This window comes from Hemicordylus capensis, chromosome 6 (genome assembly GCF_027244095.1).
Source record: "Hemicordylus capensis ecotype Gifberg chromosome 6, rHemCap1.1.pri, whole genome shotgun sequence".
NCBI lineage: Eukaryota > Metazoa > Chordata > Lepidosauria > Squamata > Cordylidae > Hemicordylus > Hemicordylus capensis.
Genome location: NC_069662.1, coordinates 118,104,738 through 118,118,888, shown reverse-complemented (window position 1 = coordinate 118,118,888; position 14,151 = coordinate 118,104,738). Strand labels below are relative to the sequence as shown.

Below are 14,151 nucleotides of genomic sequence, written 5' to 3'. Positions count from 1 at the left end.
GATCTATGCATTGCCTTGTATAGGATCAGTGTGTGCATGTTTACTCAGAAGTAAGCCCCACTAGGTTCAGTGGAGTTTACTCCCCAGAAAGTATTGCAGACAGCAAGATAGATATGAGCCAGCATGGTGTAGTGGCTAGAGTGCTGGACTAGGACCGGGGAGACCCGAGTTCAAATCCCCATTCAGCCATGATACTAGCTGGGTGGCTCTGGGCCAGTCACTTCTCTCTCAGCCTCACCTACTTCACAGGGTTGTTGTGAGGAGAAACTTAAGTATGTAGTACACCGCTCTGGGCTCCTTGGAGGAAGAGTGGGATATAAATGCTAATAATAATAATAATACAGCTGCAGTTTGTTGCAGTTTATTCACAGGTAAACTGGAAGAAATAAAACCAGGCAGCCCAACTGTTCATATTTTAAAGTTATTTTCAATTGCTTGTAAAATACTGAGCATTTCCCCCTCTCCCTGCTCTAGCCCATCCAGTTACATTGGAGTTAAAAGGTGCATCCTATTCTCTGTGCCGGCTTATTTGGTGTTCTCGGAGAGATGACAGCCTGCCCCACTTTATAGTGTTTCTGTCCTAGATGACCTTTTCCAGTTAGTACTGTGCCAGATCATGTGCTATTAAAATGAACACTCTATTGCTTTTTTTCTTGTTTTCACATGCGCACTGGAAGACTAGCTAATGTCTGCATTGTCCAAGAAATATACCTGAGAACTGGAATATAAAGCTGGCATCTAATATATTTTCTAGCTTTGGCAACAAACAATCCAATCTTATGCACATTTACGAAGTAAGTCCTAGTGGGCTTATTCCCAAATAAGAATGCACAGGATTGTAATACAAGCTTCTGTTTTCATATTCATTTAACATCTATCTATATAATTCTCCTGGGTGTGCCCAGGAGAAATGCGTCCCGGCAGCCCAGCTGATTGGCTGGGCTGCAGGGGGCGCCTGATAGGCTGGCAGCACACCCAGGAGAATTCGCTTGCTGGGCGGCTGCGGAGGCAAGGCGGCGGGCCCAGGGCCGCGGCGGCGGAGCCCAGCGAGGCGGTGGGCCCAGCAAGGTCGCGGCGGCCCCGGCCGTGAGGCGGGGCGAGGCGGCGGGCCCAGAGCGATGGCAGCAGGCCAGGCCGTGGTGGCGGGGCCCAGCGAGCGGCGGGGCAAGGCGGCGGGGCCCAGCGAGGCAGCGGGGCCGGGCCCGGCCGCGGAAGCGAGGCGGCGGGACTGGCCGGGCCGCGGTGGCAAGGCGGCGGGCCTGATGGCGGCACTCTGGGGCCGGCCGCGGCATCAGTGGAGGCACTCTGGGGCCGGCCAGGCCCGCTGGCAGCGGCGGCCGCACTCTGCCCCGCCGGAGACGGGGGGCGGGAGGAGAGAGAGAGGTAGCCTGGCCTGGCCGGGCCCGGCCGCGGCAGCGAGGCGGCGGGACTGGCCGGGCCGTGGAGGCGAGGCGGCGGGACTGGCCGGGCCCGGCCGCGGAGGCGAGGCGGCCGCACGGGTCAGCTAGTTCTGCATTATTTTTCCTAAAGCAGTTAAGAACATGATTTTTAAACCATAGGTGGGATCCATAGCTACAGGCTCTCCTTTCTTGCTTTTGTTTTTCTGAAGGATGCAGAACTCAATAATACAGTTACTGTGCCACCAGGAACTTTTTCACATGAGGCTTTTAAAGCCCTTTAACTTGCATGTCTTCCGGAATGGAGGGGGTGCATTCATATATCAGCCAGATTTACCCGGAAGTACTTGCGAGTTATCAGAGAGCAGTTCACACACAATTCGGGTTTTTCACTGTGTGTTAGAGTGTAGCCCAATTTATATCCGGGGTTAAAAAAAATCCATTATTTGCATCATTTGGTGGGGGACTTCGAGTTCGCAGTTAAGGCCTTCCAGTAAACATGTGGTAAAGCCTGTTGTGTTTCCAGATGGGGCTTTTAGCTCTCTTCTCTTCCTGTATGTAAGATGTGCATTCACATATTGGCCAGATTTACTCCAAAGTCCCTGAGAGCTGTTGGGGAGCATTCCACACATGATGCAGGTTTTTCATTTGGCATTGGAACGTAGCCTAATTTATGTCCAGGGTAAAAAAAATCCACTTTTTGTTTCCTTGGCGGTGGGGGGTGCGGGCAAATTCAACCTCACGGTAAACCTACCTGAGGTAAAGCCTGCTGTCTGAAAATGCTCCAGGTAAATACTTGATCCAGAGCAGAAATCAAAAGGATTAGATTGATATACCGTCTAACTGAGAATCTGAGAGTCTAGCATTGCACAAGATAAATCAAAGTCTGAGGCCCCACAAAATGCCATTTGATAGATGCTGCAAGTAACAGCTACAGTGTTCTTAAGCTAGCTGTTTAGTGGTGTGGAACAAAGCCAATTAGACCCAAAGGGATAGGAGTGAAAAACAGATCTTTGGAACAGATCTTCTTTAGAAAACTGATTTGCCACAGAGGGAAATATATTTCATATTTTGTCTGTGCTCTTAAGTATTTGGTCATAAGTTTCACTGAAGTGTGCTTTGAACTAATTGGCCACAGTCTAATTCAGAGTTAAGCACGAGTCCATTGGTCTGTGTTGGAATGTGGCTATTGGGTGACAGCCAGATGACACTACTCATGAGTAGCCCTGTTGGAATTAATGGGGCAGTTAGTCATAACTAACTTGTGCTTTCTGCCTTTCCTATAAAGTAAAGGTAAAGTGTGCCATCAAGTCGATTTCGACTCCTGGTGCCCACAGAGCTGTGGTTTTCTTTGGTAGAATACGGGACAAAACAAATGTGCACATGTGTGTCTTGTATAAGAGGTTGCATTGTGGTTGCATTTGTTGTCTGTCTTCTGACCTGCCTGTTTTACTTTAAAGCATTTGCCATGTCCTCTCTTTAAAAGACTATTTGGTATGTTCTACATGTTCTGGCCACCTAAGGGCGCAGTGGGAAATGACTTGACTAGCAAGCCAGAGGTTGCCGGTTTGAATCCCTGCTGGTTTTCCCCAGAGGGCACCAGTTAGGAAGATGCTGAAAGGCATCATCTCATACTGCATGGGAGGAGGTAATGGTAACCCCCTCCTGTCTTCTACCAAAGACAACCATAGGGCTCTGTGGTTGCCAGGAGTCGACACTGACTTGATGGCACACTTTACTTTTCATGTACTACCAGATCCCCCATACCAGGCCTGCTCAACTTCGGCCCTCCTGCAGATGTTGGCCTACAGTTCCCATAATTCCTGGCTATTGGCAGCTGTGGCTGAGAATTATGGGAGTTGTAGTCCAAAAACAGCTGGGGGGCCTAAGTTGAGCAGGCCTGCCCCATACCAACATATACACTAACACACACACACACACACACACACACCGCCGAGCACCTTCTTCTCCACCTACACACACCCTCTTGAGGAGGAAAAGGGGGTATGGGATGCAAGAGTACTTCACTTGTTCCTTGATTTTCTCCTAGAGCAATGCTCAAGTAGCAGATGGGCAGCAGTCATGTGGAGGTCCTCTTGTTGCAGGGTTCCCATACCACTGCACAGGAACACTGGAAGCTGCCTTATACCAAGTCTATTGGCCCATCTAGCTCAGCATTGCCGACTCTGACTGGGAGCAGCTCTCCAGGGTTGCAGGCAGGAGTCTCTCTCTGCCCTACCTGGAGATGCCAGGACTGAACCTGGAACTTTCTGCATGCAAAGCAGTTGCTCTGAGCTACAGCCCCAATGCGCCACTGCAAGTTGATTTAAGTCCATTTGCAAAAAACGAACAGAGCCTGAATTGCAGAGAAAGAGCCCAGCATAAATTATGCTTTAAACCTTTAAAATTTCCTTCAAGGGAAGCATTTCTGTGTAAAGAAAAAGCATTAAGAACACATGTAGATTATTACATGTGTGATAATCTTATAGATTTACTTATGCCACAGTTGGCCATAGCATAACAAAACAGACATCTGCCATTATTACACAATCTACATAGGTTTTTCAGGAAAGCATACTTTTTCTAAGACATGCTTTTCTAGTGGGACAATTGTAAGGTTTGCAGTCCCTAAAATTTTCTTTTCAGTACTTTGGCTCCCCCTTCTGCTTATATGAAACACAAACAATTGACTGAAAATTCCTCAACCTATTAAAGGTATTTTGAATTAACAATTGTTAATTAATAAAATAAATAAATAAAAAATAATAATAATAATAATAATCACATAATAAAACCAATAAAAGGCCTCCCCCCACCACCATACAGCTTTGTTAACTCTCATAGAATCCTCTTGATTAAATTATATTGCATTTTAGAGGCTCTATTATGCTAAAATTGAGACCTCCACAAAAAGATGGATGAATCACTGAGGTCAATGTGATGTGTACAGATGTGTGTGGCCCAATTCAGGCTTCTGGACAGAATGTCCTCCGTATTAAGCCCTGGATGTTGTGCAGATAACAGTTGCCACATCCAACCCCAATTACACAGAGTGGTCCATATTGGATCACCTCTTACTACAAATTAGAGAATAAAGCCCTAAGCATTCAGTACAGGAGGGCTTGACAAAGGGAACCAGTTCCATTCTGCATGCCCTGCCCCCATGATCATTTTCTGAAATAAAATCCATTATTCTGAGGGGAGACAGACACTTCATTTAGGAAGAGTAATGCAACAGGTGCGGAGGGTTGGGGAGGAGAGATGGCAGTCAGACCCACTGTAGACTGGAGAACCTATTTAGTAATGTACATATAGAGGCGATTGAGCGTGAGACCCACCGGGCTCACAGGCGAGCCCCATGTCCTCAAAGCGGGTAACCCACTTAACTAGCCCTCCCCTTAGATAAGGTTAGTGAAGTGAGGGTTCCGCTAACCCCAACGTTTTGACTGTGTGTTGCCACGATGCGGCTCTGTGACAACACATGAGACTGCCGCCGGGAGGCTGAAACAAGCCTCCTGGTCCTGGGGGTCTCTCCAGGATGCCCTGCATGGCCCCCGATCCCCACAGCCCCTGCCAACTCTGTGACGGAGCCAGCAGTCGTGTGGGTGGCCGATCCGGCCACCCAGGGCTGCAGCCTGGATCGTCTGCGGGGAGAGTGGGCCAAGCCTGCTCTCCCTGCAGAACCCCCTCTGGCGAGTCTCACCAATCAGGAGACTCGCCTCATACATGTCTTGTTGCATTCCCAGTTTTTGATTTGTTAGCTAGAGCTCTAAGAGTCAACAGCTAATCTCTTTGCTCTCTACTTTCTTCCTGTTTTATTGGGTTCCATGATGCCAACCCATTAAATAAAGTTCCCCCTCATAATCTAAGACCTGGTCTACAAATGCAACAGAATAAACTGTTGAGTGGACAGTATATCTTCAGGTTTAAGAGGAAATCACCTTTTAAAATTAATATTCTCATTATAGGGCATCTCCCTCCTCCATGAGCCACATATGATGTGGAACAAGGATATTTTCCCCTGTTGACAAGTTCTTATACAGAAAACTAGTGTCACTGGCTGAAATCCCAATTAACTATGTGAATGCTGAATAATGTTTTGGTTATGGGGCCCTCGGGGATATATTTTCAGGAGGCACAGGGCTGCAGAAGGGAGGAATTGGGGAAATTTGCCCCTTCCCCATTGTTCATACAAAACATTATTCAGCATGCATATTCGTCTGGATGTCAGCTTCTATGTCTTCTAACTGTGGCTGTTATTGATGGCCTTTATTTTAAGTCAATTTCATTTTGGTTTGTTATTGTAACTGGAAGTGTTCTATATTCAATGAATAAAAATAAAATGGCCTCTCCATAAAATAGTGGTTTTTATAAACTAAGCAATTAAAAATAATTAGTTGATCGCCTTCGTATCAAAACTACATTTCTCCTATAGTCCATGGTCACCTGTCATTTCAGAAATCCTTTATTTCTCTTGTCAGCTAGGCAACCTTTTTGTACGGTCTCATGCATGTTAATAATTCTACAAACTTTTCAGATTTTTTAGAATTTGGTTTTTTTAAAACAAGACTAGTGATAAATATATAATAGAAATGATACAGGGAAGACACAATCATCCTAATGGTTTAGTTATCTATAGCTAATATCTATATCAGTATCTATAGCTAATAGGCAGTGAAAAGTTTATTTCCAACTTTGTATCTCCCCACACACCACCACCATGTAACAATGCATTTGACAAGCTGTGCATCTTTTTCATGGCTTAAACTATATGATGTGTCTTGGTTGCCTTTATTTCATATTTGTCTGTTGTCCTTAAAAACTCATTCTGCTCTCAGTAGCTATACTATGAGGCTATTCACACATATGTGCAAAACTGGACTAAGGGAGCAGCTTCTGTACACGCGTGTGAACCAACCTCCCTGATCGAGCCCGATCCCAGTGGCACCATGGCAGCAGACCCACGGAGCCACCCTTCAAAACGGGGTTAGAAGAGTATCTTAACACTCAAACCAATGTGCATCTTTATCCCCAATAAGCATTGACCTACATATACACAAGTCTATTAACTACTTAAAGGTTACAGATTTAAGGACATGCACCTAGAAACTCCAAATTAGATGTTTCCATTTAATACTTGCTTGCTATGTGTTTCAAATTAGTACTTGTCAGCAATTATCTCTCTCTTTCAAAATCCAATTTTATGAACATTTTGCTTAATCCACCAATCTGCATCCTCAGCCTCTGGATGGCTAGCTGTTGATACCCAGCTAGATATATAAATTGTACACATGGAGCTCATTCACACAATCAAAGACTTGTGTTCTACCTAGGTTTGGGAGCTCTATGTGCTCCCAAATTTTGCTTGTGTGGAAGCAAGTTAGGAGGAAAACCTGGGTAGCTTTTCTTCCTACCTTGCTTCCACATAATCACTTCTACCCAGGTTTTCCTCCTGCCTTGCTTCCACACAACAAAAATTAGGAGCACACATAGCTCCCAAACCTGGGTAGAAAAGTTTTTGATTGTGTGAATGACTTCATGGTGTGATGTGGGCACAACCCAAGTTTTCTAGCTGAGCATAGAAACATGTGTATGAACTGGATATATTACATTGCCAAAGAAGTAGTCTTGCTCACATGGTCCTTGTTTCAGGAATCTCATGAGTGTGAACAGAGAGTGTACATGTGCACATACACACCTCTGCTCATATTCAAAGTTCTACATGAGCCCAAAACCCATTCCCTCAGATAATGTATAAACTACTCCAAGTATCTGCTCATACTAACCCATTATTACTTTTGTCTCTCATATTCGCATTTCTTTCTTTATAGAAAGCGTAAGTTGTGAGATCCTCGAGGCAAGGACTATTCTTTAGTGCATAAACAAAAGGCTTTGCACATTGGTGGGAGTGTATTATAACTCTGTAAACAAGTGGATTTGGGGCCTTGTATAGTTGTTCTCACTTAAGGCCATGATCCTGAAAATGCATTTGAAGAGAAGACATCCAGTTTTCTGCCATGTGTTCAGTGTATCACAGCCACATGTTTAGAAAACTAGGAGGCCTTTTTACTATCTTCCCTCCCACCACAACAGCAGACCCCCAACTTCACATGGCAAACCATTTTTGAAACTCAGGGAGAGCTTCAAAATAGTCTCTAGCATGGGGTGGGGGAACTGCTTTTCAAATGCACATACATTCTGCAGGGCACGTACTAGCTCTCTATTACACCCACCGCTCTTTGGAGATTGTATTCTATTGCTTTTGCAGTCACTGAATGGTCCAAGTCTCATGAAATTACTCCTTTCAACTAGATTATCTAGCTGAATTGCCACTTTTTAATGACTGCTGAAGCTACTGGAATCTACCTGTGAAAGTGTGTGTGTGTGGGGGGGGGGGGCAGAAACTCAGGCAATTTATGCTTGCCGGAAATAGTGAGACTAGGAAAGCACCATGCTCTTGCTTCAAAAGTGTGTGTGAACCCATTTATAAAGAATAAGCAGAGGATACATTGGGGGCTTTTTTTAAATTACATGATCAGGAAACACTACAGTCATCCTGGCTGTATTCATTGAAGTCCAATTACACATTTCTATACATTAACACACAAATACAGGTGTTTAACAACCATCCATGATCAAAGTTCTCTGACTGATGAGAAAGATTTTTGAAGTGTTAGATATCATGTATGTAAAAATAGAAGTTTAAAACCCAATCTCATCACAGAGAGTCATTTCTATTTGTTTGGTGAAATAAATAAGGCAGCAGAAAGCCATTAATTAGAAGTGGAATCCTTAAGGTATGCTATTAAGTCTGCTCTTTCCCCCTTCTTCTTAATGCCAGCAAAGATCATCTTAGTTCCTGGTATATACTTCTTTGGGTTTTCCAAGTATTCCATCAGTGTATCTTCTCCCCAGATTATACCTAGGAAATAATTACATTATTGTAGATCTAACAAAATAAAATGCATGATATATAAAAATCTGTAAACCTCCTTCCCCAAAGAACATAAACCTTAATTGTTATTTGGAACTTAACCAAGGGAATTTGTGTCTATGCTTTGTATGTAATTTCTAAGAACACCTTCACTCTGTCCTGTCCAGCTGCACAGCTGTGTCAGATTTAACTTACTTGTTCAGTTTAAATAACATTTTGTTTACTGAATTCAATTGATGAAGCTGCCAGCATTGCTTGATGGATGTTACATATAATATATCATACTCCATTAAATAAGATTTATGCTAAAGCCAGATATACACTAACTCCCTCCCTACCACTTGTAACTGGGGCATGTACAAACCTCCCAAGAATTCCAGCTTTCATTTTTCACAGTGTCAACAGTTCTCACTTTCACAACTACCACACCTCAATGCCTGAACTGCATACAAGTAGGAGGAGGTTCTTACTTGGTAACAGGACCTTATTCACCCAGCAAATGTTTGAAAAGCAGCCAGTAGAGGGGATCAAGAATGCAGAAAAGACATTAATTTAGTTTTGGTTGAATGAAGGGGAAGTGGCCGCTCAGAGCTGCAACAAGGAAAAAGTGAGGTGGAGACTGTCCCAGGGGGGTCAGACATGAATTGGCTAGCTAAATATGGAAAGCGGGACACATGAGGGGCTAGAAGCAGGGCTGGTTGAATTTGGGAAGTGTGAACACTTTGGGATGCTGAAGGAGTACATACCAGAATGTCCTGTTCACTAGAAAGGGGGCCCATTCTGTTGGGGCATTTAACTATACATTTGCTACTAGGTTCGTTTCCTCCCTCACCATTAGGCTGTTAACAGCTTGATGATGTACTGGCATGTGACTTGCAAGAATTCCATTTTACCTTTGCTTTTGTTAGCTTCTGTGTAGGAGAAACCAGCAGCTTGACCAGTCTTTCGGCCAAAGAGACCATGCAGATTAGGGCCAGTCTTGTGTTTGCCTCCCTTTTCAACTGTGTGGCATTGTGCACACTTCTGGACAAAGATCTTCTTGCCCTTCTCGACGTCTCCCATTGTCAGTGCTGAGAACAACACACACACATTTCAAAGTCAGTTTTGTTAATCAGAGGTATATCTGAAAGGGATAGCAATTCAAAGCATTCTTTTGTATAGACACCTAAGTTAGTGCTCATTTACATACACACCCTCCCCCCCCAATCTAACACACACATCATATACGTGTGTGTATATAACACATAGTAAAACATATCTGTGCTTTTCTGGGCTTGGGGACTCTGTGTGTGAGTACTGTGTACAGTTTTGTTCACTGTATCTTAAGCAGGGCATTGTAGAACTGGAAAAGGTGCACAAGAGTCCCAGAGCACCTTCCTTATGAGGCTAGGCTACAGCATCTGGGGTTTTTTAATATGGAAAAGAGGCGACTATGGGGAGACATGGTCGAGGTATATAAAATTATGCATGGAGTGGAGAGTGGACAGAGAGAAATTTTTCTCCCCCCCTCTCGCAACACTAGAACCAGGGGTCATACGATGAAACTGAAGGTTTGCGCATCATTAATCTATGGAGTTTAAAAGGGGCTTAAACAAATTCATGGAGGACAGATCTATCAATGGCTACTAGTCTGCTGGCTGTTGGCCACCCCTAAGCCTCAGAGGCATGATTCCTCTCAACACCAGTTGCATGGGAGTAACAGAAGCAGAGAGGGCATGCTCTCACCTTTTGCCTGTGGGTTCCAGTGTTCCTTCTAACAGGGATTCCCAGATGTTGACTACAACTCCCATAATCCCCAGCCAAGGACCACTGCATTGGGGATGCTGGGAGTTGTAGTGAACCACATCCAGGAATCCCTGTTAGAGAGAACAGTGGTGGCATCTGTGTGCCACTGGTGTGAAACAGTGGGCCACTGTGTGAAACAGGATGCTGGACCAGATAGGCCTTGGGCCTCATCCAGTAGGGCTGTGTGTGTGTGTGTGTGTGTGTGTGTGTGTGTGTGACACTCACACACACACACACACACACACACACACACACACAATCCCTAAACCCAGAAAATAACACAGATGTGTTTTACTAATAACAGGTATTATACATTAGAGCAAAACATGGAGAATAATACAGCTGGCTGTAATATCATTAACTACATGTCTGAGCAAGCAGAAAAGCAATGGTTCTCAAATTTAAAATAACCATCAGTGCAGATGACTTTCAAGAACTGTTTTGGTGTATAAAATGTCAGAACTCTGGCAATTTATATTACTAGGATACCTCCATAGCCAAGATAATGTAATTATAGATGGTGAAGTGATTGCCTTTAGGTAACTGAAGCCTAAGTGCAGTTTTGGGAATCTGTAATCAGAGGTTGCAATCCACTGAACTCAATGGGCCTTAGATCCATGTACAGGATCGGGCCCTGCAGCAAATGTACTGACATCAGTTTACAGTAACACACAATCTCTTCAGTCTTCTGCAACCTTATGTGCAACATAACTTGTATATTAGTAGGTGTATATAGATAGATACAAACATGTAGTGTTAAAATGAGCAATGTGTGCTCAGTTCCCTCCACAATCTTATTTTAAAAAATGAGAAAAATCCTTGTGTAGCAGTCTTTAATACACACACACACACACACACACACACACACACACACACAGAGACAGCCTTTAACACTGTTCTCAAGACAGTTCACAAACTGTGAATAAAGCAGCAAGATAACCCAGAATATGCGTTCGAATCCCCAGATTAGAACAGCTGCCACAAGCGGGCATAGGATCCCTGTTTGGTAATTATCCTCAAGATGATGAATTCATTAGCTCCCCACTTCAGTCCCCCACTCGTATTCACCGACAAGGGGGGGGCGGCGACAGGGGAGCAGACTCCCCCCCACCCACCCCCGCACTCAGGGGCGTAGCAAGGTTGGAGTGGGCCCAGAGATGAGATTTTAAAATGGTGCCCCCCCACTCAAAGTCCAGGGCCTCCACACACACCAGGCCCCCAAGGATTTAAGTCTGATATTTCAAAATAAGTATGCTGCCTGGAAATACATTTCACTGAATACACACACGCACACGTCACAATATACAGTGATATACATTGAGTACTATACATTTGTGCTACTTTTAATTCCTAGAACACACTAGCAACACTAATTATTAAAATGGACCCCTTGCTGCAGATTAGCAAAGGAGACTTTCAACCATGCAGGGTGAGCCTATGTTTGTTTTCTCAGAATTCTGAACAAATTCAGTCAAGTTTGACTGCAGGAGGTTTTCCACACCAGACTTTTAAAGCCCTTTAACACACTTCTCCTCTGGAATTATGGAGGTGCTGCATTCACACGTTGGCCAGATTTACCCTGAAGTCCCTGCAAGTTACTGGAGAGCAGTTCACACACAAGAAAAATAAAAGAGAATAAAAGCACCACACCTGCTTCACAGTTCTCACTCAGACCTTCTGGGTTGCAAAACAACTTGAACATAAGTGCATTTATAAATGAATGAATGAATGAATAAAATAAATATAATACTGTTTCTTCCAGAAGTTTTTGTAATTTTCTGCCATGAAACAAGCCACTTATAGGACTTTTTAGATAGTTTTTTTTTAAGCCAGCAAATTTTCCAAGCTGTTTAAAAATAAATATTCAGAGACTTCTCAGTCCTTCCCCCCCCCATATCAAAGCCCTATGGCAAGCAGATGCCTATATATTGCGGGGGGGGGGGGGGGCAGGGAAGGTAACCACAAAAAGGAGTTCACACTCTACCTGGCAGCAGGGGGTCTTCTGCTGCAGAGAACAGTGGTGGCCACTCTGGCTGCCTCCTCCTTCCTGGCTGGCTTGGTCCCTACTCGAGTTCAGGCTTCACAGAGGCCTACACGAGGCCTCCGTGGAAGCCCCGCCCACCCGCCGATCAGCTGAGAGGCGGGAGAAAAGGAGCTCTTTGCAGCTTGTCGGCTGCTGGATTGCCGGCCAGGAGAACAAGCAGGAGAGAGGGCGAACAGGGCAAGTGGCTGAGGGGCCTTGGGGCTGGGCAGGGGGCAATGGGGAGCCACGTGAGGTGCCTCTGGGGGGCCCCTCCAGGCAGTGGGGCCCCCAGACAACTGTCTCCCCTTGCCTCGTTGTTACGCGGCTGCCCGCACTTAACACGCTGCAGGGCGGGAAGCTCTAATCCGCATCAGACGTCGCCAGGTCGGCACAAGGGCATGGGGTCCTCCGGGGTCATCAAGACGTTATAGGAATATTAAGGCTGCCCTCTTTGGGTCAGGGCGTCAGACAACCACATATGAGACCAGCCACGGCGGCGGCGTCCATAGAGGGGTGGCTGCCCGGAACCGGTCCGGGTCCAGCCGCAGCCACCGCGCACGGGTCACGAAAGCGGCCCCCCGATCTCCCGCGGCAAAAAGCCGATCCCATGTTAGGTAAGAAAGGGCTGGCTATTATCATCCCTGCCAAGGCGAGGGAGTGACGGCCCGGGGAAAAGGGGAACGCCCGCGTCTAGAGAGGGAGGGAGGGACGGCCGGCCGTTTCTGGCTTCTGTTTTATCCCTACAAGGCCGGCGTTGAGGCAAGAGAACGTGATTGGCCGAAGGCCACCCGCGGCGGGGATTTGAAGCGGGGTCTCCCGGGCCCTGGCCCGACCCTTCAGCCGCCACACCACGCGGGCGCTTGAATAGGCCCTTTGCCAGCAATGGCCACCACGTGGAGGCCACTCCAGGCCTCACCTCTCAGGACCCCGCGGCCGAGGTCACCCCGCTGACCTTGGACCGATACATCCCACGCTTCGACCCACAGATGACCGGGTGCTCTGGGACGGCCAAGACAAAGCGGGCCGCCCGCGCCGCAGAGCCTCTCCCTCGCCCACCCTCTCAAGGGGACCCACGCTTCGAATTCTGGGGCCGCTATGAAGGCCCAACGACTGTCTTCTCCTCTCCCCCCCCCCCCCCAACTCCGCAATTCTTACCCTGCAAAATCGAGGACGGGATGCGAAATAGCTGCAACCCAGCACGCTCGTCACTCCTACTATCAAGGTTCCGGCGAGGAAGCCCAAGGACTCAGGATTATGTAGCCGGTGTCTCTGCAACCAAACCCCACCCACCCATTCCTCTTGGTGGACCAATCGGACGCCAGCTAAGAGGATTGCTATTGGCTACCGTCACATGACGTTAAAAAGCAAGGTAGAATACACTCATCATGACGGAGGACGCAGGAAGTGGGCAGAAGCGGCGCCGGCGTGAAAGGGTAAGCGGGCAAGGTCAAAAGCGCCCTAGGTAGGGTGTTCCTTTCTCAGCGTGTCACATGATTTCCTGATGAAAGTGACACAAGCGGGGATTCCACCCGGCATGATGAAATAGTCAGACTTTGCTGTGAAAGAAGATATATTTTCTCCAGGCAACGTAGAACGAGATGGTGGCGCTTTCATTCTATTAATTTACTAGTGTTTTCAGAGTGCGTTACGAAATTGTAAGGATTTCGTAACGATTACTAAGGATTACTAGTGCAACTTTGAAAAAGAGCCCTAAGGTAGTTTTCATACATTATTTATTTATTTATTTATTTGATTTCTATACCGCCCTTCCAAATATGGCTCAGGGCGGTTTACACAGAGAAATAACAAATAAATAAGATGGATCCCTGTCCCCAAAGGGCTCACAATCTAAAATACATGACACTGGCAACATTTCTCATTTTGTATTATCTGCGCATGTGAGTATTGTTGATGCAACATAGCCATTAAAGGAAGTTGTTAAGTGGTTTAGATCTGCCTGTTCTGGGTGGGGTTGCACTGCCCCAGAAAGGGATGGTACCTAGTCTGGGAGT

The 14,151-nt window shown here is 46.0% G+C and overlaps 1 protein-coding gene across 1 annotated transcript; it reads right to left on the bottom strand.

Moving 5' to 3' along the window:
* Positions 1-3,868: 3,868 nt before the first annotated feature.
* Positions 3,869-13,452, bottom strand: LOC128330005 (cytochrome c, somatic). Its single transcript, XM_053262117.1, has 3 exons — positions 13,295-13,452; positions 9,225-9,401; positions 3,869-8,319 (listed from the first exon to the last, which is right to left on the bottom strand). The coding sequence occupies exons 2-3, from the start codon at positions 9,391-9,393 to the stop codon at positions 8,171-8,173; spliced, it is 318 nt and encodes a 105-aa protein (XP_053118092.1). The 5' UTR covers positions 9,394-9,401; positions 13,295-13,452; the 3' UTR covers positions 3,869-8,170.
* Positions 13,453-14,151: the final 699 nt, after the last annotated feature.